The sequence below is a fragment of the Hirundo rustica genome, chromosome 18 (assembly GCF_015227805.2).
Source record: "Hirundo rustica isolate bHirRus1 chromosome 18, bHirRus1.pri.v3, whole genome shotgun sequence".
Classification (NCBI taxonomy): domain Eukaryota; kingdom Metazoa; phylum Chordata; class Aves; order Passeriformes; family Hirundinidae; genus Hirundo; species Hirundo rustica.
Window position 1 is genome coordinate 5,023,400 of NC_053467.1, and position 22,026 is coordinate 5,045,425.

The following is a 22,026-nucleotide window of genomic DNA, read 5'->3' on the forward strand; positions in this document are numbered from 1 at the left end:
TTTTTTAATAATCAAAAATTAAGATTTGACTCTGGAAAATGAGCCTGAATTGCGTGGGTTTGGCCATTTCTGTGTTTATAGCATCATCAAAGATCAAACAGGATCAAGTCTCCTGAGTTAGTGAACCATGTGCTAGAACCTTTGTGCAGTTGAGACCTGTAAAACAGGCACCCTGGCCCTGGGGGTTGTTAGGAAAGAACATGGAGGGCCTTGACTGTTTATCTGATCTGCGGTGGATCAGATGTAGGTGAGAGTTGGAGCTGGTGGGCTTCATTCCTGTCCATGCTGTTCATGTCTTCAGTCATGTATTCAGTGTTCATTCCAAAGTCACCTGCTCTTGTGAAAGCTCAGTAATTTAAACCAGTGTTTTATCCATTAAATTGGATAAAATCCAGGTCATGGTTTGCCCATGAAGTGCCATCCTTCCTTGTCCCCAAGCTGTCAGTCACTACAAAGGAGGTTTGATGTCAGACCTTAGCATATATGTCCTGTGGATGCTGTGGTACAAACACTGACATGAGAATAATAATTAACTTTATTGGAGCCTAATTCATCCAGCTGTTATTTCTCATTACATATTTCTGTTGACATGGGCCCAAATACAAACACTTATTGGGCAAAGTTCATGCTCATGCAATCAGTCTCACTTGGAGTTTTACATAAAGGTGCTATCACCACCTGAACGCTGAATCCTCACTGTTACTGTTTTGGGAGAGTTTGCTTTACTAGGGAATTCAAAAAAACTCCACAGGCTCTAATCCTAAACCCACACTGATCCTGGGATTGATTTACAGAGGAACAGAAGCAATAATGAGAATGCCTTTTGTGCCTTGCTTGGGTGTAAGGGTCATGACAGATTTTGATTCATTATAGAGCAGGCCTGCTCTTAAATGTTGTAGAATCTCAGAATGGTTTTGAGTTGGAAGGGACCATAAAGCTCATCTGTCCTGGGCAGGAATTCCTTCCTCCAGGGCAGGTTGCTCAGAGCCCTGTACAACCTCTGAATGCAAGAGCGATTTAAGTGAGTTGACTTTGAGCCCACTGAGTGCAGAGCAGAGCCAGAGATTTCACAAGACATGCATGAAAATTCAATCTCTTTATTTCCATTTATCAGACTCTGGATTTGGGACCCATAGTCACAAGCCCCTTACTCTCCCACATGCTTTCAAAGCAGGCATGCCCATGGAACACACGTCCTGATGGGTCTTTGCAGGCACCTCTCTGCACTCACTGCAGCTGCCTTCCTTTGTGCATGGTGACCTCGAGAAAGGTTTGTGGATGTGAAAGGCAGCAACAAGGATCAAAGTGCCGGCGTGGGTAGAGATTCACAGTGGATGTGGCAGTGGCTTGCTCCTGAACTAGCTCTGTGTTCAAGGATGGGACCTTGGCTAGTCCACACCAGTGATAACATCATCTGTGGTGAGTAAAGATCACCCACAGTGCTTCCCTAGTGATTGCCACTTGAGGCTCTGGGAATGCTTGTAGGGAGAAGTGTTTATTCTCAGTAAGGCCATGTTATAGCTTTTATTTTTTGATTGCTTTTGATTTTCGAATTGGTGTAGGCCAGTCTTTGTGGCTTTTGCTGAAGACTGCCCTTGCGTTCTTCTATCTGGAAGATCTTAATAGGAGTTGGTAAAGTCCCACTTGCTGCCAAACAGCATCTGCTGGCAGACTGCTGACTGCATGCATGATTCCTGAGAGCAGTGAGAGTTTGTTTATGGGCTTTGAGTCTATTTTTTATGGTGGAAAAGGATAATATGAAAGAACCTCTTCTGAAACTCACGGTGATGTTGTGCACGGAGAAGTCCAAGCAGAAGCTGGAGGAAAAAAATCTTAGAAGGTTCCATGTGCATATCTTGCATCATATTATGCTTGGAGGGAGCATAATCTGATACTTGTTTACTGCATCTTTGTTCAGCATCACTGATTCTCCCCAGCCCCTGGGGTCGGGGTCCAGCTTGGCTCAGGCTGTCACATAGACCTCCAGGAGGCCCCCGACGGAGTGCATGCGGTAAAACACACCCAAGGGGAGTCCGAAGTTCACGATCACAAACCAGGTGGAGTAACCATAAAATGACCTTTCCATTCCATTCTCGAAGATGGGGTGAGCCCCAAATGTGGGCATGACCCACAGCTGGAGAGATATGAGGAAAAGAAACAAAAGTCAGAGGATTGACAAACTGTCCACTACTTGCACCCTAATCTCAGCACTGGCTCAAGTGGTTGTAGAAGAATTTCAGGAGTATCACAGTAGTCTCCTTGCCAGGGAGGAGAAGGAAAATCCCACAGTTAGGCTGTTGACTCTTTGCTGTAATTCAAATCCTGTTGAATCCCTGGAAACATAATGAAAGTCCCATTCTGCCCCAGCCTGCTTCATCTTTCTACAGGGTTTCACTGTTTCCCTGGGCAATGTGTTTTCACTGGATTAAGGCTGCAGCATTGATTCAAGATCCCAGACCATACTGTACTTTACTGGAAGAGTTTCAAGCCTGGAGACTCATGTTTACAGAGATTTAATGCTGGTGCCTCACATTTTCTTTCATTAAACACCCTTAATGAGTCTAACGGATTTTTTTTTAGAGGCTAAAATCTTGGCAAGTAAGGATTTATTAGCTGTCTCCTCCCTGCATCCATGAAATCCAGTAATACTTGACTCTAAGGGTAAAAGAGAGACTTTCTAATTACGAGGGTGGGGTATTAACAGCAAAACCGGTCTTGACTCGCCTCACCAGTAGGTTGAAACTTGGTGGGCAAAGGTTTTTTGTCTGGAATACAAGAGAAAGACAAGAGATCACGTCTGTGTCACAGGTCACCGTGGCTCAGCTGGAGCTGTGACGGAGCAGAGAGCACAATACTTACTATGATGTTGCACAAAACCAAGAAGAATGAGATCTCCCTCAATACTCTTCTCTTCCAGCTCAGGTGAGAGTAGGTCTGGATGTAGGACAAGGAAGCTTTCCGGATCTCCTGTCCCAGTTCCAGCACGCTCACTCGTCTCTGGCTGTAGGCCTCACGATTCTGCTCTTCTTTAGTGTCTTCCTCCTTGCCAGGAGGTGTCTGGCTATGCTCCTGCTTTCTGCTCAGCGTGGTCTCCTCTTCCCGAGGAAGCTCTGCAGCCACCGTGTGCTGCCCGGCATGTTTGGCCTCGGTTGCTGCTACAGCGCGCTGCCGGTGGAGCCCGTCGATGACAAAAACATTTTGGGTGATGTTCTGAAAGATGAGGAGGACAGAGTAGGACAGGGCGAGGCTGTTCAACAGGTCCCTGGGGTCAGTGGCCACCAGGGCCACAATGGAGAAGTAAGACATGCCGATTTGGCCAAGGGCTGCCCCCATCAGTAGGACCACATCCAGGCTGCGGGTTGGGTTCTTCAATGTGTCCAGCTCCTTTTTTTCCAAGGCATGGATCATTGTCCCAATCACAGCGCCCACACTCATCAGGGGCAGGAGCACAATGTAGTAGGAATAATAGATCACAAAGACCTGCCGGCTGGGGACCAAGCTGGTAGCCTGGATCTGATACATCATGAAGACACAGGCCCCGATGATTACAGCACTGGTGCCCAACAGTGGCCCAAAGACCACCCCCTGGAGCTTGAATTTGGGCTTGGTGTGTGGGATGTGGTGGTGGCTGATGCGTCTCCCTACGTTCTTCCACATGACGTAGAGCACGGAGCAGCAGACCAAGCAGTACTCTGTGTTGAAGGGGTAGAGCAGGATGTAGCCCTTCTGGAAGACTTTGCAGATGGTCGTGTTTGGACACGTGCACAAGGTAGTCTCGTTGCCTGGAGCGTGAGAAAAGGAAGGTGACAATTAAGAGGGAGATGGCCTGAATGTCACGGCTGTCTTTGGGAGTTTCTTGTGTGCAGGCACAATGTGTGTGTCTGTGCCTCAGAAACAGGGATCAGCGGGAAGTTAAATGACTACTGCTCAGTCCTAAAGGATGTGAGGATTCAGAGTAACATAGTTTAGCTAGTCTTTTCCTACTCATGGTCAACACCATAGGTACTGGATGAGAGACTCCTCTTCCTTCACAACAAAGCCTTCTCTATTTATATCCCTGGAATATTAGATTCCCCTTTGTCCCTCTGTATCCTTAGAAAGAAGACCACAGCAATTACATGAGCCTCTTCTAGTCTGGCAATCTTGTGCTTGCAGTTAATAGAAAAAATGCTTTAGCACATTTTATGCATTTTTTATTTTTAATTAGCAAAAATGGTAATTTATGGTGGGCTTTTCCTTTCCTAGCCCTCAGTTTCAGGGTTTCATAGCAGATCCCTTCCCTCCAGGTGATGATCATTTCCCCTTGCAGCCCATTTCCTTGAGATGACCTCCAATAACAGGGAAGTTGCAGCATCTGGGGAAACTGGAGATACCTGAATCACTGTGACCCAGAGGCTCCCCAGAGGAGTGCAACAGCACCAAGCCTGACAGAATTCAGGAAGTGTTTGGACAATACTCTGGGGCACATGGTGGAATACTTGGAGATGGTCTTGTACAGGGCCAAGAATTGGGCTTGATGATCCTTGTGGGTCCCTTCCAACTCAGCATGCTCTGTGGTTCTGTGAAATGTTGTTTCCCTAGAAGTCAGCCTAACACCAATGGGGGTGTGAATCAGGAGCCTTGCCTGCGAATCGCCGCTCCACCTCACGCAGCTGAGACTCGATCTCCACGTGCAGGGTGTCGTTGGTCACGGCCAGGAGCCAGAGAAGAAGGTTGGTGGCTATGGTCAGCATCAGCCCACACCTGGGAGGAGATACAGGACTTGTACAATGTTTGGAGATGGTTCATGGCCAGTGTGTGTTTCCCCTCTCGCTGGCCCATGCACAGATTTGAGCACACACGGGGTGTTGGTCCCTGCTCTGCATAAGCCCATGGGGTGTGGCTTTGCACAAACACAGCTGAGTACATTCTCACTCTGCCAAAAGCAGCAAGGGCAGGCAGTGCCTGGTGAAACTGGCCTAAGCTGAGACTTCTCCCAGTGATAGGAATGGGGAGGCCACTCTCCCCCATCCTCCAGTCTGTGAGCTGGTCCCTGAAACAGGCAGCAGGGAGACGTTTGGGAGGAAGGAACAAGATTTGCAGCGCTCCAAGGCATAACAGAAAACTGAAGGGAGCTGGTGAGCCCAGGTCAGTGGAGGGAGGATGGGTCTGAACAAGGCATAGTTTGGTTCTTGTGTGACCCAAAATATTAGGATCTGTTTAGGATCAGATGAACACAGTTCTAGCAGGAATCATAATGGACATCACAGGCAGAAAGGAAAAGTTCCTTTAGAGCAGTAGAAGGCATTTTTTATCTGTGTTCTTTACCTGGTGAAGTTGTGCTGGACTTGAATGCAGTCCTTAGAGTGATGCCACAGAAAGTAAGCCTGCAAGTGGAGAACAATAACAATGTGAGCAGGGTGAAGTTGGCAGCTGGCTGCACACATGGTGGAAAGGGACAGGTAGACAAGAAGGTACAGGTCCAAGCAGGAGCAAACCTGCCTCTCTGCAAGGGTGCAGGGACATGTGTGTACCTGCACCCCTGTGCTGAGGCAGGTGCTGGCATCCTTGGGTAAGGGCACCATTTAGGTGTGACTCCACTGAATGCACATCCTGGAACTCTGTGTTCCTCTGTCCTGTCCATGTGGGTATTTGCTGAGGAGAATAAGTTTACTTTTCAAATATGGCTTTGGGTCTGTAAAGAAGAGGGCTGATGTTGAATAACAAGGTGAAAATGGTGAGAGATATCTTTGTGTGCATAGGATTTTGTTGGGCAGATGGATTGGCAAATACAAAGAGGGGCTGAGGCTCAGACTGGTGCAAAGACATCTGGCAAAACCTGAAATTTCCTCTCCTCTCTCCTTACTTTGCTTCAATGCAAATTCCTCTGGACCCTATGGTATGCCAGGGTAGGATAATTTTTGAATCTTTCTCCTCTCTGTCTCAACATGGCACATGGAGAGTGCAGGTAGCACTTGGAGTGGTGTGTGATGCTTTAATGCTTTCAGTGCCCCATGTTAATTCATTTTCCTGTGTCTCCCAGTTTCCCTCCAACCCTGGGGCTCCTAGGAATGGGACAGAGAGAATAAACAAGCTTCCAGAAGGGTAATGTGCAGTACCTGGGTGCAAATAAAAAGGATTCCAATGCTGGGGAACACAATTTCCACCCTGGATTTGCAGTGGACGAGGATTGTGCTGTAGCCAATCTGAAACACATTCAGGAGGATGCTGCAACTGCCAAACAGCAGCACTGACCCTGGACAAACATCAAAGGACCAGTAAATAAACACAGACATGTCTTTGGAGCATCTGAGCTTGGCTGGGGACAAGGAGGCCTTGTGCTTCTTCAATTTGTGTGGAGCTGGCAATCTTTCTCCTGAAATTCTCATTTTAGGAGAAGAGAACAAAGGAGAGCCTTATTCCTGAACCTGACTGTGTGCTTTGACTGGTTAAAGGTGTTAGGAAAATGCAAGATATTTTCTTGTGCTTGGATACAAGATGGGGTTTTTGGGCTTTTCCGTACAATCTGGAATGACAGGGATAAGTTAATGGTGGGTGATGGTTTCTGCCTTGTGGAGGAAACCTGAGATGACCACAGGTCTGCAAAGGCTTGTAGCAGCCCCATCCGCAGGAGTTGGGACCCTTTGATTGTTTCTCCTTTTTGCCTTGTACGTGTCCCTGCACTTTAGGTACTCAAGTACCTTGCAGCTTCCTTCAGTTGATTCTCCATGCTTAGTTAACAAGACAGTGCCTAATTAAAAACTCCATGACAGACCAGAGAAAGGCCTGCTGGGAGAAGGGTAATTTCTCAAAGTGGGGCAAATACTGAAGGGAAAATCTCCCAGGAAAGCCTGGGTGCCACTGGGATGTGACTCAATGGGTAAGAATCCTTCCCTGGCAACAAGGCTGCATAGACGTTAAACGAGGTTTACAGTGACATAGGCCACTGGTGCTCTTGAAGCATAAACATAGTGATTCTCCTCTCAATTTTCAAAGTGCTCCTGCCTAAAACTTTTCCTATGGTTTTCCCACAGTGCTCAGTTGCTGTCCTGGGAAGGAGTTATGCCTGGATTGCTCTTTGTGAAGGGATCAGAGAGTGAAGTTTGACTGGAGGCTGAAGGGAAGCTGAGTTTCAGGGTTTCCTGGCTGCTCTGGTTCCACTTCGTGGCACCCACTGTGCCCATCAGTCTGACAGGAACTGGGAGATTCCCAATGCCCTAACTGCATATCCTATGGCATCCAGCTCTTGTAGTAACTGGGGAAGAATTTCTTTGCCTTCCAAGTCTTTGGAAGAAGGCATGAGGGAAGAAATAAAAGCAGAACTTACCCCTAATCCAGATGGCTCCAGCGTGGGAGTCCCGGTAGAGCACCGCGTGTGGCTGCCGGCTGGTGCCCAGCAGGTAGTAAATAATCCAGAACAGGCACAAGACCTTGAGGATGGAGAGCAGGATCCAGACATCTGCTAGAGTGATGGCCACCTTGTTGAAGATCATGCTGCTGATGAAGGCACTGCCCAGAAATACCACATTCATGGCCAGCAGCCCTGAGAAGAGCTGCCCAGCCTTCTGAGCTTGCCGGTCCCTCTGCTGCACTGAAGAGCAGTGACGGTACAGCCAGAACTTCTCATAGTGGATCTTGGAGGTGTCTGTTTGGGCTGACCCGCTCTTGCAGTGATGGCAGGGCCTGGAGACTTTCTTGTCAGACATGGCTCATCTGCCTGGGGGTCACTTGCTGCATTGAAAAGAGGGGAGGTTTAAAGGGGGGATGTGCTGAGGGAGGAGTGTATGCTCTGCTGTGAAGGCCACTTGTGTGGTGATCTCCCTCCCTTGCTTTGCAGCTTCTCCTTCCTTCTCCAGAAGCTGGATGAAGGGGTAAAGGAAATTGGTTTTTAGCCCAGGTTAGGCATTAAAAATTTCCCAGTGGACAGAGTCATTGCAGGGCACTGGGGAGAGGCCCTTCTGCCAAAGCCTGTCTAGAGACACCAGCGTTAAAGTGGGTGTTTGGTGTCTCTACCCTGCCACACCAGTACTAGGAGCTGCTGGGACCAGAGGTGCTCAAACCATTCCCGCCCTCACCTTTCACAGCTTCTCCAGCCCTGGGTTCAGTTTTTCTCCTTTCCCTTTGTTGCCATAAGGATTAGGTGGAAATGAAGAGCAAGCTCTGACCCGCCCTGAAATTCAGAGCTGTTTAATTTTCCGTTGATGGGTCCAACCTCTTCCTTTTGTTTTTGGGCTCTGAGAGTTACAGGCTCCTTGAATGATCACACAAATTGTGGCAGAGTTGGAGAGAATAAACAAAGGGTCTGTAAAGTTTGGAATAAGCTTCTGGGAGAAGATCTAAACTCCCACCCAGGTGGGCTGAGACTGGGAAACAATTAGTACCTGTTTTTCTTTCTTTTTCCTCATGTGAGGAGGCTGTGAGGACACTGACACAGAGGAGCTGGAGGGATTGGCCCGGGTAGACATTTAGAGTCTGGGAGCTTTTTTATCCATTTTTTGGTAAAATCTTGGTAGGACTGTATTGCTTTTGAGAGGGAATTTTTGCTCACATAAAGCAAGCAGGCAAGGTCAGCCTCTCTATAGATTTGGTACATGGAAAGATGCTTTCATTCCAGGGTGTGGCTCTGGTTGTAGTGAAGAGTGGCTGGAGTGAAAAAAAAGCCCCCTGAGATGTGTTTGAGAATGGAAGGAACCTTCAACATTCTGTGATAGGTAGTCCTGGGGAGAAATTGTTTGAGGAGGGACTTAAATTTAGTGTTTCCCTTTTCTTTTGTATGTACACAGAGGTGCTCTATCTGCCCCTGCCCCTGGGACTCTGGGGTGAGCTGATGCCCTGGGTTTTGTGGCTGGCAGAAGGGACTCAGCATTTCTCTCTAAGTTGGTGAGTTTAGAGGGTCCATTAGGAGAGGATGAATCTCTCCATGGAAGGAGAAGATTAATTCATGTATCCCAGGATGAGCTCCCAAGCCCTGAGTTCCTTGGCACTTCTCTTGGTAGAGATTGATCCTAAAATCTTCCCCCTTTTTCTCCAAAATTCTCCTAACTTGGTAGCAGAGGGGCAAACTCCCTCCTCTCTTCTAGGGTCGTAACTACTCTGCTCCAAAGGGAGCTTAGAGGCCATAAAATCAGCAGGAAGCCCATTCAGTCTGCAGCAGGAGGTACCCAAGTGCCCAGAAAGGGCTGCACACAGAGGGACCCAAGCCCTTGACCCCGTAGCTGTGCTGTGGGGAGCAGCCAAACACAGCCCTTACCTGCCTGCAGCCTCCTGCTTCTTGAGGAGCCGGCACAGCCTCGGATGCAGCCGATCTCAAACCAGTGGCTGAAATGTCACCAGGATGCACGGGAGACTCTGACAGCCCAAGGTGCAGACAGGAGCCGTCAGGGCTCCTCCTCACTAAATGCAGCCTCTGCTCTCTGCCCATTGATTTATTTTCCTTCCACCTTGTTTACTTTGTGTCTATTATTGTCATTACATTAATTACTCAGTGGGAAGCTCTCAGATCTGCCACAGGCAGCCAATGGGGAACAGCTCCTTTATGCACCTGCTGGGTTGCCTCACACCAACGGGCTCGGCGCACGATGTGCCAACTGGTAAAACCACAAACGGTGGTGACTAATTTGTGCCATGGCTCAGGCAGGTGTAGAGCTAATCTCCTGGCACAGGTTTGTGCTGGGAGTGCTTACCCACACTGCCTTGGCCAAAATCCACTTGAATTCCCCACTCCCTTGTTTTTAGGTAGATCCTAAGATTTTTTTTTTTTTTTCTCACAGGTACCATTTCCTTTTGCTTGTATCCGGGGCACAAATCTTACCCAAAAGGTAAAGCTTGCAGTCCACCCCTGCACTGGTGCAGGAATGACACCAGTTTGATGCCTTTCTGGCAGAAAGGTGCTGCTTTTGAGGGTGATAACTACAACCTACTAATGCTGACTTCAGAGCGAGACCCATATGTGCCAGTCCCACAATCTTGGCCATGTGTGGTCAGCGATGCCTTAGGTCCAAGCTGTGCTGTTCTTTATCCCTTACCTTTTGCAGGGCAAACAGATTCTGGCTTGGGACTCTGTGGTGAGCTCATGCCCCGGGTTTTGTGGCTGGCAGGAGGGATTCAGCATTTCTGAGTTGGTGAGTTTAGAGAGTCCATCCGGAGAGGATGGACCTCTCCTTGGAAGGAGAGGACTTATTTGTGTGTCCCAGGATGAACCCCCAAGCCCTGAGGTCCTTACAGCTGGCAAACACATGAGCTGGGAGTTCAGAGCTATGAAATAATTCCCAAGAAACTGATTAGGGGTAGGAGTGGGTGGGGGAGCACAGGTTATCTTGTGTGGGGATGTGACGAAAGGGATGGAAAACAAGACTGAAAGGGGCCCATTTCTCCTGGGTGAGAATACCCAGTGTGTGCTGGTGCAGCCATTGTTTGATGTCTGCCAGCAAAAAGGTCATGTTTAATCTCTGACCAACCCCTTGCACTGCTGTGGTGGAGCCCAGGTGCTCCAGTCTGGGCAGGTGTTCATGAATACCCATGGTTGGATTTGTTCTACCTTCCCCCAAAGCATCAGCATCTCCAGCCTCTCTGGACATCCTCGCTTTCATGTTTTGAGATCCCCTGAGTGCAATTGAGCTCTTGCACGGGCTTGGCTCTTTTCCAGACTCTTCCAGAGATCAGCAGGGTACTGGGCTATCCCAAGAGCCATTTGGTGGCCTCTTTGTTGGCCAAAACCAACTATTTCTCTGCAAGGCATTAACAAACCTGCTCTTTTTCAGTGCTATGGTCCTAAATTGGGGTGGCCATACAGAAGTGGGAAATGGAGGCCATGAGTCTGAATGGCTGAAATTGGAGGTTTTTCCTTCAAAGATGGGTCTGAAATAAAATGCTGGTACCTGCTGTGCTTTAGTAGTTTTGTCAATGCGACCGGGCATCTGTGTTGCAAAGATAAGGCATCTTTCCTAGCCTGAGTTGCTCTATCTTGGCTTTGGAGCTGAAATTTAACCCAGAGGAGTTTTAAAGCCCTGGGAGATGGGTTAATCCTCCTTATTTGGTCCTTAATTTGAAGAACAGCAGCTATTGTACTGGAATGTATTGATACAAGTTTAACTAAGTCACTAGGTAAGCAAGCGTGCAGGAGAGGGGCGGGAAAGGAGAAGGTGAATCCAACTCACTGGATCGATCATAGAAATCACTGCCCTGGAGAAGCTGCCTTTAGTCAGAGGCTGGGAGAAAGCTGGTAAACGTTAGGAGTGATGTTTGCCCCTCCGCTATCAGCAGTGTACTTTATTAATGGTGCTATCTGTGCACTTAGCAGTGATAACAGCCAGGCCGGGCCCAGCCAATCTGTAAACAGGGCCCAGGAGGAATGAGCTCCGTGTCCAGCCTCTGTGTTTGACCAAAGGCCACCTGAGGAACACGGGGCTCCTCACATCTCCCCGACCAGCCCACACCCTTCCTTTGGCACTGATAACCACAGCCATGACGTCTCCTTGGGGCTGGGAGTGAGAGACTTCTGGTGTGACTGCAACGAGCAGCTTCATCCAGTGTGGGTGAGGGTGAGCTGTGCTGCACTGCCCAGCTCTGTCCCTCCAAGCCCTCTGATGGCTTCTGGGGCTATGGCCTGGCTCCACTTGTGAGTGTGTCTCTATTTTCCCTGCTGACTCTTGGTACAGGTTCTTCTGACCTCCTGCCAGCACTGAGTTCCTCCTCACTGCTAAGGACCACTGGGAAATGCCTCCTCTGCCACCACCTCCTGACCAGGTTCTCAGCACACTGCTGGAGCCAATTCTTCTCACAAGCACCTTGTGCTGCAATCCCATCCCTCATGGCCAGCCTTGTGACCTTCTCCATCCATCCACTTTCCATCTACTGCACTGACAGATAATAATTAACTTGGATTCCTCCTGTCTCGGACACACCTCAGAGCAAATCACCCAGATAAGTGGTGTAAGTGGTGTTTTGGTTTACTGTAGTGTTTTTTTTTTTTTTTTTTGGTTGGTTTGGTTTGGGTTTTTTGTTTGTTTGTTTTTTTGTTTGTTTGTTTTTTGTTTTGTTTTGTTTCCCTAATAAAACAAATCTATCCCTCAAATAACAGATGATTAAGAAGACTGCCATTTAAACAGTAACCCTGAGCATATCTCTGTCCTGATTCCCAGTCCCTTAATGGGGATGGGATCTCTGCTCCATAAGGATGCTCTGGCAGGAGCAGTCAGCAAGATGTTGCTGGTGGCCTTGAGGCCCAGCCTTGTTCTCTGTTCTGACAGGCTCTCTGTTCACCCAGCTCCCTTGCCTCAGTTTCCCTCCTTCCAGGCACAGAAGATGGAGCTACCACCAGTGCTTTTCTGCAGGGATCTGACAAGAGGATGTGTATAAAAAGGACCAAGCATGATCCCTTCATGTAACTTGGGTACCCTGTGTTTGTGGTGTCCTCCCCATCCACCAAACCCTCCATCAAGAAGATGTATCCTGCTCTTTAACTGGGCTGTGAGGAGCTGTCTCCCAGATCCGAGGGGAAAGGGGCAGTGATGTAGCAGCGAGCAGCAGTCAGCTGTATCACCTGCCAGAGGGGAATCTCAGGGAAAAGCATGGATTTGTGCACTTAGGATGTGGCAGTGCCTTTTCCAGGAGTGTGACTGGGTTTGGGTGACACGCCTGGGAGACTGGATATGCCAAGGAGTTGCCCAGGAACATTTGGATGATTCTTCATCAGCCTTGGAGTACACCTCTTTGCATAGTAAATGAGCATTAGCTGATACCTTTTAGTATCCTTGAGCACACAAGAGGGTTTACATGGAGTTTTCTTATGGTTTGGATTTTTAGGCTTCTTTTTTTTTCTCTTTTTTTGCATTTGTGCTCACTTTCCCTCTGGCTATATATATACTCCTCTATATTTATATACCCCTTGTATTTGTATGTAGCTGGGGTTCACCAGTTCTTCCCCAATCTATTGCTTCTCCCAAGATATGTGTTTGTGGCTGGAGGGCAGAAGAGAAATTCAGTCCTTGGCTGGAAACCCCTGTCATCCCTGCGCTTGCAGCCTGGAGATACCTCAGCCTAGCCAGGTATCCTTGTGGAGCCTCTGCCACCCCCAGAGCATTTTGGTTTATGACAACGGGACTGTGGTTGGATGTTGTGGTTCCAGCTGACCCACCACCCTGGAGTGGTTGATTTGGGATTATTGCCTGTATCAGAGCTGCTTGAGTTGTTGGGGGGTTCTCCTGACATCCATCGTCAATCTGTTGGCCCCAGAAGTCCCCCTACAATAGCTGTCAAGAAGAAAAGAGCAGTCCAAAGTGTGCCCTGCTTGACCCAGTGCACCCATTCCTGGGAACCTGGGAGCAGGAACCAGCAAGAGCACGTAGGAGGAAACCTAGTGTGCCCCCTGGGAACAGATTGGGTGATTAAAAGTGTTTTCTGCCCATGTGTGCTCAGCAGCTTGGGCTGAAACAATGTGTGGAGATGTAAGTAGGACTGACGTCTGCACAGTTTGCGTCTTTTTTGACTTAATTTCAACTGCAGGAGCCTCAGAATAATGAGGCTTTTGTTTTAGGAAAGGTAAGGTTTCTAGAGAAAGATTTTATCTTTACCAGACCAATGGTAAAAATAGAACCAGGCCTTCGCTGGGTCAGTTGGGCTTGGAAAGATTCCCAGGCTGGTGAGGGGGTTTACCCGAGTGGAGATGCTGGATCAGTGCAGCTCTCCGAGGGCAGGGGAAATTGGGGTTTCCCACAGGCTCTACCCAGTACAGAGAAAGGCTGCGGGCAGACAGGAACACTAGGGTCAGAGCAGCCAGAGACTCTGGTCCCTGCTGGTTTGGTGATCTGCGCTTGGAGGAGAAGGTGGTTGGAAATACGTCAGCCGGGGCTGTGGGGTGGAAAATTGCATCACTCCATTTCAAGTACCATGATTTCCATTTATTTTTTTCTTTGGTGGATGCGCACGTGTACGTAGGAAAAGGCTTGATGTTTTCTGCCACCTCTGCGGTGTTTTTTATTGGAACGATAAACCCTGATGGAACAATAAAGCCTTTATTAGAACAGTTAAATCCTGATTTCTCAGCATGCAAACAGAGCTCAGCTGTGCCAGTTTGACGTGCGCCCTTCTGTTCTGGCAGGGAGGGCTTTCTGTGGCTTTGCTTGGATGCTGGGTACAGCAGAGGGGCCCATTTCTACCTCCTGCAGACTCCTGCTCTGAAAGCCCCCTCAATCATTTAGTGGTTCATGGAGAGCTGCAGGCACCCAGAAACCTGAGTCAGGGCCCTAGGGTGTGAGTGCAGGGCAGTGTTCTAAGCCTCAAAGCACGCATGGGCTTGAGGGTGCAGCAGCAGCATCTCTTCAGGGCGCTGGAGATCAAATCGGCCATGGCATTGCATTGATTTCTGTGTCATAGGGTCCCTTCAGGAGTTTAGTTACAGTAAAAATCAATAAATAACTTTGTGTACAAAAATGTTCATATATTAAAAAAAATCATTACGTATTTAAAAACAGAAAAAAGAAAGACCTCTTTATTATCCCCCACACTGTATTGCCCACATCATCTTTATGATTCTTGAGCCCTGATTCAGGAAATCTGAGAAAAAAGTGTGCTAGAGCAATCCCATATCAGGGCTAGCCCAGGACCACATGCACAGCTCTCCCTCCTTGGGAAGAGGAGGCTGCAGTGATACTTCCCTGGAGAGGAAGGCAGGGGCTGGCACAGGGAAGGGTTGAGAGGGCCCACACACATGAGCAACACAGAGAGGAAGGATTAAAATGTTTCCCAAAGCCTTTGGTGGTCACCAGTTTGTTTTTCACATCTCTGCAGGGGAGTGATTTCCGACTGGCCATACCAGGAGGTGAAGTGGTTTCCTTTTCTGTCCTTCCAGGCTTGTGTCAGCCCCTTGCACTCTCTCCCAGCTCTCCGTGTGCAGGGAGGCTCTGACTGCCCAAGGGCGCTGAGAACACTCTGGAAAGTCCATCAGTGGCACGGAGTGAACAGGTTTTACAAGGAAGGTAAGTCTCTGCATAAACCAAGGGCAATCACCATAATCCCACCCTAGATACCTTCCTTTTTTTCATCTGTTCTCTTCTAAGCTTTAAGAACTTCAGACACACACAGGCACATCCACACACAAGTAGCAAAAATAAAATCTGGACTATGTTTGGATGATCTTCACTGACAGTTCATAAACACCCCAACACTGCAAGGGGACATGATTCAGGCAGTGCTGGAGACCCCTGGGGACATTTGGGCAGCTTCCCAGCCCTGGGGCAGAGGAAGGTGGACTGCTTGAGGAGGAGCTCATCTTTCTTGCAAGGGAGCTCTTTAGGACATGATGTAGACCTCCAGCAAACTGGCCACAGCGTGCATTCGGTAGAAGATCCCAAAGGGCAAGCAAATGTCCACGATGGCTGGCCACATGGAATCACCATAGAAGTTCAGTTCTGTGTCATTGTCAAACTGGGGCCGGGCACCAAATGCTGGCATGATCCAGAGCTGTGGGAGGAAATGGGAGAACAACACTGCAGTGAGGAAGGTGTGTGGTACATCAGGGACCTGCAGCCATAGCTGCCCAGGAAAGGAGCAACCTCCTAGGCCATAGGTTTTGAGAAGAGATGTGCTGCCATTTCTCAAGAAAAGCCAGACTTGAACCCAGATATTTGTCACTTTACGTCCTGTCTTTGGGGGGTGAAAGGAATGGTTTAATGTAATTTATTGCTTTTAATAAGCTATCCCACACACCCACTAATACACGATAAAAATACTGAATGCTGAAACTGGTTATTCTCTTGTACCCCCCTCTTGTGTCTGATATTCTGGTGATAAGTCTGTTGACGTAGCCTGAAATGTCTTAACTTCAGGGCAGTTGCTGGTTTGGGGTTTTTTTAGGGGACAAGGGAATCAGAATTCTGCATTTATAAATACAACTAATGTACTTTCGGTACAGCAGAGGCACCGAAAGGACTGTTTTTCCATAGGCCACACCCTTTCCTTCACAGACTCTTCTCCCTTGTGCGTGTAGCCCTCTCCTTCCCACACAAACTCTTCTCCCTGCATGTACTCACTATGATATTGCTCAGCAGCAGGAACATAGAGATCTCCCTCAAGAACTTCCTCCTCCAGTTCATCTTCTTGGGGGCAGTGAGAGACCTCACAAGGTCAGAAGCATGCGTGGCTTCCGTGCCGGATGCCGCGCCAGCGGCCAAGGCGCTGGCAGTGTCGGGCACCCGCAGGGACACTGCGTTGATGTTCACAAAGGTGAGCCCGTAGAGGTCCTTCTGGTGAGACTCATGCTTGTAGTCCTCCTTGGGGGGCTGCCGGTGGAGGCCCTCGATGATGAAGACGTTCTGGAAGGTGTGCTGAGCAATCATTAGGAGGGCGTAGGTGAGGTTGAGTGCACTGATAGTGTCCCTTGGCGTGCTGGCCACAATGGCCACAATAGAGTAGTAGGAAATGGCATATTGCCCCAAGGCTGCCCCCATCAGCAGGGCCACGTCCAGGGTCCTGGTGGGGTTCTTGTGGCGGTCCATGTCCCTCTTGTCAAACCGGTAGATGACGGAGCCACCAATGCAGACAAGAGACATCAGGCTCAGACAAACAATGTTGAAGATGTAGTACATGGTGAGCGCTTGGCTCTTCTTGCTGGATTCAGTGCTGGAATTTACCTGCACCTCATAGAGGATGAGGACTCCCAAACCACTCACGAGGATGATGAGGCCCAACATGATGCCTACAAAGAAGGTCCTTCGGAAGAGCCTGAACTTCAGGCGCTGAATGTGGTGGGAGTGGTGGTCTATGAAGCGTCCAACGTTCTTCCACATGACATAGACCATGGCAGAGGCAAAGAGACTGTACTCAATGTTAAAGGGGTATAGCCAAAAGTAGCCATTTTTGAAGATCTGGCAGATTTGGCTGTTGCAATTGCATTCTTCAACTGAGCTGCTTCTCATTCCCACTGAAACAAAATCAGACAAATGCCATGGTATTAAAACAAGGAGCCAACACTTCTCCCTGAAAAACTGGATATTTGAGGTCAGTGAAAATCAAGACAAAGAACAAAAGAATATATGACCACTTTGAAAACAAGGATGTTTCACCCTCAGCTTTCTTGTGTCCAGGTTTTCTTTAAAACTTAACTATCAGGTTAAATCTTTCTTTCTCCTTCCCTGCTTCCATTTGTACAGAGTCTTGCACCTCTCTGACTCCTCTCTGACAGAGGTTAGGACATGAACATCCAAACTTGGCTTTTAACAAACCAGCCCTGACAAAGGTACCTCTGGCTATAAACAGGCCTTCGGAAAAGGGATAAAATCTGACTTGCTGGGGAACAATTTCTACCTGATGGGATATCTCCCTCGACCAGATGGCTTTGCAAAGAGGCAGATTACCTTTCAGGAGCCACCTGAAGATTTCCTCTGTCATGTTTTTCTTCAGCTTTGAATGTGCCTTGTGGACAGACTCGTCTGTCACTGCTGACATCCACACTGCCAGGTTTGTAGTTAGCGTTAGCATCAAGCCACACCTGCAGGAGGAGGAGAAGGTTTGTGACATTAAAGCAGTGGCTCTAGGCCATGTTTCTCCCATCCATGGTTTACATGTGCTCAGAGGGACTGTGGCATCTGCCCAAAGTGGTGCGAGGACTCCAGTGGCCCCGGCTAGAAATCTTGATCCTTTCTTTGCTGTCCTCACTCTCTTCCTATTTTTAGTCCATGCTCATGAGAATCAGCTTGATTCCCATTGTTGCTTTTGAAAGAGCTTCTCGACAGTGAATAAATTCATAGATCTGAATTGGTTTCCAGTAGATCCAGTCTTGCAAAAGTGGACAAGATCTTACTTTAGCCTGAGTCTTGCCCACTGCATAGTTATCTCCCCCAGGGAACAAGAAGTCAGCTATGAATCATTATTTAATGATAATTATTTATTTAATACTATTTGCTTTGAGTAATGCTTGTATTCTTGAATTGAATCCCAACCCTGTTAGATCCACAGGTCATTAACCACAGCTGCTTGAGCTCGGATCTAAGTTTAGCTGGAGATTGAGCAGGTTTCGTTTTGGACAGCATTAAGGGGATATCCCCTGGTTACATTTTAGCTGTGTGAGACAGTAGAGAGTGCTTGTGGGGGCCCAGGTCTGCTGGGCCAGCAGGATTCAAGGAGCAGCAGTGCTCACCTGGTAACATTCAGGTGCACGTGGATGCAGTCTTTGGCAGAGACCCACAGGAAATATGTCTGCAGGGGAAAGAAAATTAGTTGTTATTTCCAGCAAAACAAGAAAGCAAAGAACATCCCTCTGAAGGAGGGATCTTCCTGCAGGGCACAGGGCAAGCTGGAGCCTCTTTTGCTTGGGCCCATCTGGGCTCAGCCTAGTTCATAATGCTGGCCCTCTGCTGGATGTTCCTTCATTGCTCCTACTGCCATTGCTCTGCCCATGGCCACTCCTTGTTCTGTCTAAATTGTCCCTCTCTGATCTCTTCCTTCCTTGGCATTGTTCCCAAGCAGGGAGTCCTCTCTGTGGGCCCTCAAGCTGCAAAGTATCTCCTGCCTTGACTGTTCTTCATGGTAAAGGAGGCCTGGCTGGCTGGGGACTGCTCAGAGTTTGTGAAAAAAATGTCACGGGAGGTAACAAGTTTAAATCACTGCCTTAGAGTGAGTTGAGCTGCCATAGATGGAAGCTGTCGTGGTTGGAGAGAGAAGATATGGACTGGGTGGGGGTCGAGTTAAGCCCTTGCATTTGCTGTGGGGGCAGTCGAACTAAATACAGGAGATCAGAGCTTCTTCCACTGGTGCCTGTGTCTCTCTACCACTCCCCAAGACAGAGCACAACCATCTCACCTGGACAACCACAAATATTGCCTGCACAATGGGGTATATGATTTTGATTGCAGACAGGCAGCTGTAGAAGCTCGAGTAATATCCTATTTTGAACACATCCATGACAAGGCTGAAAATGGCAAATAGGATCAGGCCTCCTGTTGGGGAAAACAAAAATATCTGTGATTGGACAGATGTGTGCACACATGGGCTAATGCAGATGGATGAGAGGAAGAAGAGGAAACGTCATGAAGAGGTTTTGCTTCTACTGATGTTTTTCCTCTCCCAGCATCCAAATTATCTTGGCAGCAACAGAATCATACAATAATTTTGGCGGGAAGTGATTTTTATATCAGCCTGGTATGCTGGGGCTAACAGCTCTTGCAAAAGCAGCAGGAGAGATACTGGTGTAAGTTACTAGGAGCCTTTGTGGGTTCAGGGAGACCTGGCAGTGATTCCAGTGCAGGGACCACATTTTGACCTGAAGCAGGGCATGCTGCCATGCCCCAGTCCATCAGCAGGAAGAGGCCGTGCCCAGTTCTTTGCTACTTCCCTTGTAATAACTGATGCTCCCATCCTGCGTCTCCCCTCCAGCCCCAGCACCTACCTCTCAGCCAGATGGGCCCGGCGTGGGAGTCCTTGCCAAGGATGGCACCTGGGCACCGGGAGGTGCCGGCGAGGTAGAAGATGATCCAGATGATGACAATCAGCATCATGACTGTCAGCAGGAAGAAGACGTCGTAGTCGTGCACGGCGATCTTCTCAAAAGCCCCGCTGCTCACCAGCGTGCAGGCCAGCAGGGCCAAGTGCACAGCCAGCAGGATGGAGAACATGCGGCCGCCCTTTTTCCACACTTCCTTGGAGGCAGGAGTGGAGGGGGGCTGGTGGCTGAAAGGTGCTATCTGGCTCGAAGCCAGGCTGGCTTTGTCGTCCTTGTGTCCGCAGCCCATGCTGGAGTGGGGGTGTCCGAGCTCGCTGTCCTTCCGCCCGGGCTCCTCGGTCATGGTTCAAACAAGGCTCTGCCTGAGGGTGAGTGCTGCTGGGAAGAGAGGACCATGAGTGAGAGGTGCATTTGGAACAGCCCAGGACTGGGCCAAAGCACGACACGTGATGAGGAGGATGGGATATATCACAGAACAGGGAGGGCTGAGACAGGGAGCGCAAGAAGAAGGATGAGCTCATTTTCAAACTTTCCTTTCCTGGTTCCTTGAAGGGTTTTTTTACTTAAGATGCTCTTGCTCAGGGAGATCCCAGGTCAGTTTAATGAAGTGTGTCTAATTGGTCGCACAACATTTATGTGTTTATTGATGCAAGACTTGGAAAAACACCAAAAAGCACTCATGGGATCAAATATCCTGGGGCAAACAGCCAGTGTGGTTTAAATTCTAAATGTCAAACACTAAACATTCTGAGAAATTGTTATATTTCCTTGCTGAAGAACAGGCCACTGAAAGGTACGAAACCCCCGGGAATCTTTGGACCATCACATCATAATTTGCAGCAGTTCCTGCAGGAAGGGTGTGAACTACCTGAGCTGTCACACCCTCTAAAGCCCCTTGCCTGTGCCAAGTTTGGCATTTCAGTGATTCTCAGTGAAAAGCCTGAAACAATGTGAATTAACCATCCAAACAAAGCCATTTCACCAACCTGTTCTCCTGCCTGGGTTCCAAATCTCTGCTTCTGCCAGGCTGAGAAGTTTCCCTGTTGCTGCAGCTTGATCAGTTGAAGAATTTATACCAGTTGGGACGTCTCTGTAATTTATACCATGTCTGGAGCTGACAGCAGGGCTTTGTGGGCTTCTCAGAGAAACTCATGTGATTCATTTTGTGCAATAGCTGATTTTGGGGAAACTGGAAAGAGATGAGGAGATAAGGGTTATTTACCTAGCAAGAGCATGAGTTGACAACACTGCTAAGCGTGGCATGGACTGCTCAGTCACAGGGTCATGGTCACCACGGAGCAAGGCCACCCCACCAAATCAATCTCCCTACATGCATGAGGTCTCTTCCCTTGAGAGGCGATGGCTTAGGTGATGAACTTATTTTTGGCGATGATTTTGTGCTTGGCTTTCTGCTTATTGGAGCACAATAAACGTTGTGCCCCACCCTGTGCTATTCAAATCAGTCCATTCCATGCCTCCAAGGCTCTTGAGGAAAAGGAAGAAATTTGCATTTGTACCAGTTCAGTGCCATGTGTAACTCAATCCTTTCCCACCCATGGTGTCATCAACGAGGAAAATTTAGCGCTAGAGAAGGGCAGGATTTAAGGACCGGAATTTGTGTTCTCCTTTGCTGACGCACTGCCTTTGATTTTTCAGGGTGGGATCATCTTTCTCTGGACCTCAGGACCTTAACTCCTCTCCTTCCAAGGAGTAACCACGTCACAAACCACAGGGCAGATACGATTTAAACGTTTGTCTGGTAAGGGGACAGTTTCTGCTCAAGGCCTGTTTCCCCCACCTATGTTTTTTGGGGGACCTATGAGTCCCACGGCAGTTCTGAGTGGATGAGACAAGTTTTAGTCCTTGAAATGCCTCCTTTGGAGACGTTTCTGCCGCTTTCCCCCTTCTGGGCAAGCACAGAGCTGGGGCTATGTGCTGTGCGTTCTCTCAGTGCCATGCCTGCCCGCTTGTGTCCTTGTCGCGCTGCAGGGACAGCACCCAACTGAACTGTGCGGGATGAGCTCAGGATCCACTGTCCAGCCCAGGGAGAGCTCCGTGCGTCCCTCCCGTGCTGCCACCAGCTGCCCAGCTCCGCCGTGCCTGGCCTCTGCTGAGCCGTAGGGATTCCTTAGGGGGTGAGTGGTTGATATCTCCTCACTCTGCAGCCATTCCCAGGGGTAGCCCAGGACTCCCAGAAGAAAATCCGAGCTGATAATGATGTTTTACAGAGGCCAGAGGTTCAGAGGCCCTTCGGGCTAAACGCGCTGCTTTACGCTGCCTCTTTTGTCCTTACCAGCCAGCAATAGAGGAAAGAGTGTTTACTGCCTCGGGCAATGCTCCCAATCCCCCCGGCAGCCACCGTACGGCGCAACAGATTTAATTAGTAACAACACAAGAATCATTAAATAACGTCGGTAATGAATTGCAGACGTTACTCCGCTGCTTTTCACCTGCGAGGATCCCAGCAACAAAAACCTCAGTGGCTACTACATCCCATCAGGACTTGCCCAGGGAGGCAGAGCTAGTGCAAACGAACCTGTTGAGGTAAGCAAACCCCGCAGGGAGCAGACCCTGCCTCTGATGCACTTCCCGGTGTCCCCGGGCAGCCCGGA

At 48.8% G+C, this 22,026-nt stretch overlaps 2 protein-coding genes across 2 annotated transcripts; both read right to left on the reverse strand.

Moving 5' to 3' along the window:
- Positions 1–1,963: 1,963 nt before the first annotated feature.
- OTOP3 (otopetrin 3) lies at positions 1,964–7,685 on the reverse strand. Its single transcript, XM_040081854.1, has 6 exons — positions 7,307–7,685; positions 6,099–6,235; positions 5,308–5,366; positions 4,625–4,743; positions 2,860–3,782; positions 1,964–2,134 (listed from the first exon to the last, which is right to left on the reverse strand). Exons 1-6 carry the CDS (start codon positions 7,683–7,685, stop codon positions 1,964–1,966), a joined length of 1,788 nt encoding a protein of 595 aa, XP_039937788.1.
- A 7,123-nt stretch (positions 7,686–14,808) lies between these two features.
- Positions 14,809–22,007, reverse strand: OTOP2 (otopetrin 2). Its single transcript, XM_040081836.2, has 8 exons — positions 21,951–22,007; positions 20,401–20,603; positions 19,361–19,789; positions 18,775–18,911; positions 18,113–18,171; positions 17,331–17,464; positions 16,008–16,897; positions 14,809–15,438 (listed from the first exon to the last, which is right to left on the reverse strand). Exons 3-8 carry the CDS (start codon positions 19,755–19,757, stop codon positions 15,268–15,270), a joined length of 1,788 nt encoding a protein of 595 aa, XP_039937770.1. The 5' UTR covers positions 19,758–19,789; positions 20,401–20,603; positions 21,951–22,007; the 3' UTR covers positions 14,809–15,267.
- Between the last annotated feature and the right edge of the window lie 19 nt (positions 22,008–22,026).

What these genes read in the sequence shown, in the direction of transcription:
- OTOP2 (XM_040081836.2), bottom strand. Translation starts at nt 19,757, where the DNA reads ATGACCGAGGAGCCCGGGCGGAAGGACAGCGAGCTCGGACACCCCCAC. An exon ending in CGGGCCCATCTGGCTGAGAG is followed by an intron (nt 18,912 to 19,360) that starts GTAGGTGCTGGG and finishes TTTCCCCAACAG; the next exon opens with GAGGCCTGATCCTATTTGCC. An exon ending in CTTCAGGTGGCTCCTGAAAG is followed by an intron (nt 16,898 to 17,330) that starts GTAATCTGCCTC and finishes ATTTTGTTTCAG; the next exon opens with TGGGAATGAGAAGCAGCTCA.
- OTOP3 (XM_040081854.1), bottom strand. Translation starts at nt 7,685, where the DNA reads ATGTCTGACAAGAAAGTCTCCAGGCCCTGCCATCACTGCAAGAGCGGG. An exon ending in TGGAGCCATCTGGATTAGGG is followed by an intron (nt 6,236 to 7,306) that starts GTAAGTTCTGCT and finishes ATGTTTGTCCAG; the next exon opens with GGTCAGTGCTGCTGTTTGGC. An exon ending in GGTGGAGCGGCGATTCGCAG is followed by an intron (nt 3,783 to 4,624) that starts GCAAGGCTCCTG and finishes CTCACGCTCCAG; the next exon opens with GCAACGAGACTACCTTGTGC.